This window comes from Dendronephthya gigantea, unplaced genomic scaffold (genome assembly GCF_004324835.1).
Source record: "Dendronephthya gigantea isolate DGI-Jeju-01 unplaced genomic scaffold, DenGig_1.0 000046F, whole genome shotgun sequence".
Taxonomy (NCBI): Eukaryota; Metazoa; Cnidaria; class Anthozoa; order Malacalcyonacea; family Nephtheidae; genus Dendronephthya; species Dendronephthya gigantea.
In genome coordinates, this window is record NW_021163056.1 from 853,192 (window position 1) to 857,785 (window position 4,594).

Genomic DNA, 4,594 nt, shown 5'->3' on the forward strand with positions numbered 1-4,594 from the left:
CCTAAATTGCTGTTTACCTCATTCACAAATAGACAAATTCTGCATGTATACCGTCCCCGAGTAACAGTCTATGGGCTACAATTGGACCCTTTTTAACGAGCTATATTTCAGTCACACGCGATTGTATATATGAACCTTGTTCACAAAAGTCTGTCCACAGATTGTAAACTAACAGCTGTCCATTCCATACCAATGGTACGGGTCGACAACCTTTTCAGGGTCAAACCTTAGGCCCTGTTTATATGAGAGGCGGGATGGGACGTTTGCCGGGACGGGATGTTTTTTCATCCCACGTTTACATGACCCGGGACGTTTATTAAAGTAGCGGGAAATTTCAAATATGGCGGAAAAAAACTCGGCTGAAACTCATCAAGTAGAATTACAGTCAATCTTGTCCTTGGCAGGGATGGCGATGAATTTAATACAAACAATAAGTCATTTTTTGTTGATGATTAAATCTCGTTTCGAGAACAACATGCTTCTAGCCGCACATTCAACAGAGCGAAAAAGCTACTGGAAGGAAAGGGTTAGTGAAAAATCAAGACGAAAAGCTAACAGACAGCGTCGATCAGCCTGGTATGTAAAAGGAAGAACAGACAAGTGGTGGGATAATATGATTTCAGGAAGATTGCCAGAAAATAACTGGAAGAAAAACTTTCGAATGTCCAGGCAACAGTTTGAGAAATTAGTGAATGAACTAAACCAATTAATTGCACCAAACCTAACTTCTCCCAACTATCGGGTAATTTCATCAACGAAAAAAGTCGGCATTGCTCTTTACTATTTAAAAGACACTGGCTCACTATCAATGACAGCCAATGCCTTTAATGTTAGTATTTGTACAGTGTCTAAAATTATAAGGGAAGTGTGCTCAGCCATAACCTATAAGCTGGGCCCAAAATATGTCAAGTTACCCCAAACAGCAGAAGATATGATTGAAAAAGCATCGGAGTTTTTGTCAAAGTACGGAATGCATCAAGCTTTTGGATGCATCGACGGCACCCATGTGCCTATTTTAAGACCAACTGAACACTCCCAAGACTACTTTTGCTATAAGCAGTACTTTTCCTTGAACGTTCAAGCTATTTGTGACTTTAAGGGAATGTTCATGGACATAGATTGCACGTAGCCAGGTAGCGTGCACAATGCGAAAGTTTTTTCAAATTCAAACGTTGGTATAAAGTTACGCAATCAGGAAATGCCAATCACTTACCAAGAAGTTGTTCCAGGAAGAAGCAAAGTTCCAAATTACCTAATTGGAGACCCTGCCTATCCATTGACAACATATTGTATAAAGGAATATGACAAATGCTCACGCAACTCAGAAGTTGTATTTAACAATATGTTAAGATCTGCCAGAAATCCAGTGGAGTGTGCGTTTGGACGACTCAAAGCCAGATGGAGTATACTCACCAAGAAGATTGACTTAGCTTTGGATTTTGTTCCCACTGTTGTTTACTCATGTTTTGTACTTCATAATTATTGTGAGCTCAATAAATGTGCAATTGATCCTGAATTAGTAAAATTTCACATTGAGCAGCACGAAAATGAAGGTGACAGTGGAAATGGCCCACACCCAGTTCTTTCTGGAAATTTAGCTGAAGGAGAAGTGGTTAGAGACATACTACGGGAATACATAGAAAATAGTTTGAACACAGCATGAAACTGTAAAAGAAATATCTTCAGAGAAAATTAACAAATAAATGCCAAATAACAGCTCAACATTTAGTTATGGTAAAGGACAAGGTGTGCATCTTCACAGTAATCATTGCGTGTGCACATTAACAGTAATCATACCAACTTAACATTAATCTTAACAGTAATCTTAACAGTATGTTTCTTAACAAAACAGTTTCTTCTGGTGCAATTCCTTTTGATGACTGAGTAATTGATCACCCTCTCTCCCATGGATGAGGTTTTTTAAGGGCTCTAGTTTTAATTCTAAAATTTCTCAGGGCAATGGATTTAAAGTTTTACATGTAGTCATTCAAATTTTTGAAACTTCAATTAACTGAACTGAACAGTTTCAAATCAATGTTGGACCTCATACATACTGTAGGAAAGGGTGTGAATGGAATTGCCCAGTTAAATGAAGTGTTCCTCAAAGTTAATAAATATTATATGTTGTTTATATTGATATTATAATGTTTTACCCAAACAGAAATTGTGCATCAACAATGCATGTTTGTTCACTGATTTTGCTGGTAAAACCCTGATCTAGTTGGCTGCATTTGAAAATACTCCAGACCACCTTGGTGAACTCTTGCTTGACCTTGATCTTCCAGGTTGTAGTAAGGCAATGCCACAGGTGCAGGGCGTACAGATGATGAGTTGCTAACAGCTTCCAATGATTTAGCAATAGCATTGCTAATAGACAGCATGGACTGGCTCATGTTATCCAAGGCATGCACAAAGGACTCGTTTGCATTTTTCATCATCGCACGAAACTCCCTACGCTCTTCTCGGTCTTCTTTAGCTTCTTTGAGAAGAAGAGAATCACGTTGTGCCGCAGATAGGCGTCGCTCCAGATGTTTCCTCTTGTCATCAATGAGCATTACCGCATGATCTTTAGGTTTCTCTACCTGTTTTTTAGATTCAAGTGTTTTGAAACTTGTAGCTTCTGTTGTTTTGGTACTGGATTGTAAAATGGTATTATCAGGCTCTTTGGTAACAAAGAAATCATCATCAAGTTCACCAATGAGATCACGCTCTCTTGATGCTTCTTCTTCACTGACAATGGCACTGTCGTGAAGGGCATCATTCGCATCAATAGTCTCACCCATTGTATTGACGCTGCTGGTATCAATTCCACTTGAAAGTGGTTGTATGTTCGGGCAACCTCCCCAAATTTGCTTAAGCCTATCGTAATGGTCATACACAATTTTACCGCTGCCGCTTCGAGTACCGTTCAAAACCGCCTTGGAAAAACCCTGTCGAAGATCCTTTATTTTTTCTCGAATCCGCTGATATCCTCGATTAACTAATTTTAACTTCGCGTTATATATCTTCTTCTCTTCTTTTGTTGCATTTTCCGCGATCTTTGTTACAGATTCGGGCCCAAACATATCTTCGTCATCAATATAGTCTTTCGACATTTCTTCTCTGATCTTCGAATACTGTGCAGGCTTATCGGCGTCAAAATCTATGTTACTGTATTCGCATTTAACTTTAAATTCCAGTAAATGCCTTATTAGATTACCAATCATGTCATTAAATCGAAAAGCCTTTTTTGGCTTTTTTTTCTCCAATGTTGCCATTGTTGCGTCGATATCAGAAAACTCAGCAGTTCTTTTTGTGGACGCCATGTTGTTCTGTTGTTACGTGATTGATAAAATAATGCTATGTCAGCGTAATGCTGTCCCGGTCAAGCGAGATCGAGCGTTTATATGACAAAAAACGTCCCGCTTAAACCGGGATCCCGCTTGCTCGAAGCGGGATCCCGCCCTGGCGGGACGGGACAAAAAACATCCCGCTTTCATATAAACAGCGCACGAAAGCTATTATACAAACATATACAAGGCGAGATCCCGGTCATTGTCCCGTCCCGGCAAACGTCCCGTCCCGCCTCTCATATAAACAGGGCCTTAGTCACATGGTGTTACATTACTTTATTTACGAATCGACACATTCTGTTTACGGATCGCAAACTACCAGTCCATTTGATACCAATGGTACGGATTGACAACCTTTTCAGGGGTAGACCTTAGTTAAGGGCAAGCCTTAGTTAAATTACTGTATACCAATGGACACAGCCTGTTTACAAATCATAAGCTAACAGTCCATTTGATACCAATGGTACGGATCGACAACCTTTTCAGAGACCTATCCTAAACACATCTCGCGCCCTTTACGAATCGTAAACTAACAGTCCATTCTATACCAATGGTACAGATCAACAAGCTTTTCAGAGGCCTATCCAAGCCACATCTTCTCTATTTACCAATCGACACAGTCTGTTTACGGATCGTAAATGAACAGTCCATTCGATACCAATGGTACGGATCAACAAGCTTTTCAGACGCCTCTTCTAGACACATCTTCCCTATTTATGAATCAACACAGTCTGTTTACAGATTGTAAACTAACAGTCCATTCTACACCAATGGTACGGATCGACAAGCTTTTCAGAAGCCTATCCTAAACACATCTGGCCGAATTTACAAATCGACACAGTTTTGACACAATTTGTTTACGGATCGTAAACTAACAGTCCATTCGACACCAATGGTACAGATCGACAAGCTTTTTAGAGGCCTATCCTAGCCACATCTTCCCTATTTACAAATCGTCACAGTCTGTTTACGGATCGTAAACGAACAGTCCATTCTATACCAATGGTATGGATCGACAAGCTTTTCGGAGGCCTATCCTAGACACATCTTCCCTATTTACAAATCGTCACAGTCTGTTTACGGATCGTAAACGAACAGTCCATTCTATACCAATGGTATGGATCGACAAGCTTTTCGGATGCCTATCCTAGACACATCTGGCCGAATTTACGAATCGATACAGTTTGTTTACAGATCGTAAACTAACAGTCCATTTGACGCCAATTGTACGGATCGACAAGCTTTTCAGAGGCCAATCCTAG

The 4,594-nt window shown here is 40.0% G+C and overlaps 1 protein-coding gene across 1 annotated transcript; it reads left to right on the plus strand.

Annotated features, from left to right (window-relative positions):
• The first annotated feature begins 340 nt into the window (after positions 1-340).
• LOC114527736 lies at positions 341-1,129 on the plus strand. The gene has a single exon (XM_028549432.1). The coding sequence runs from the start codon at positions 341-343 to the stop codon at positions 1,127-1,129; it is 789 nt and encodes a 262-aa protein (XP_028405233.1).
• Positions 1,130-4,594: the final 3,465 nt, after the last annotated feature.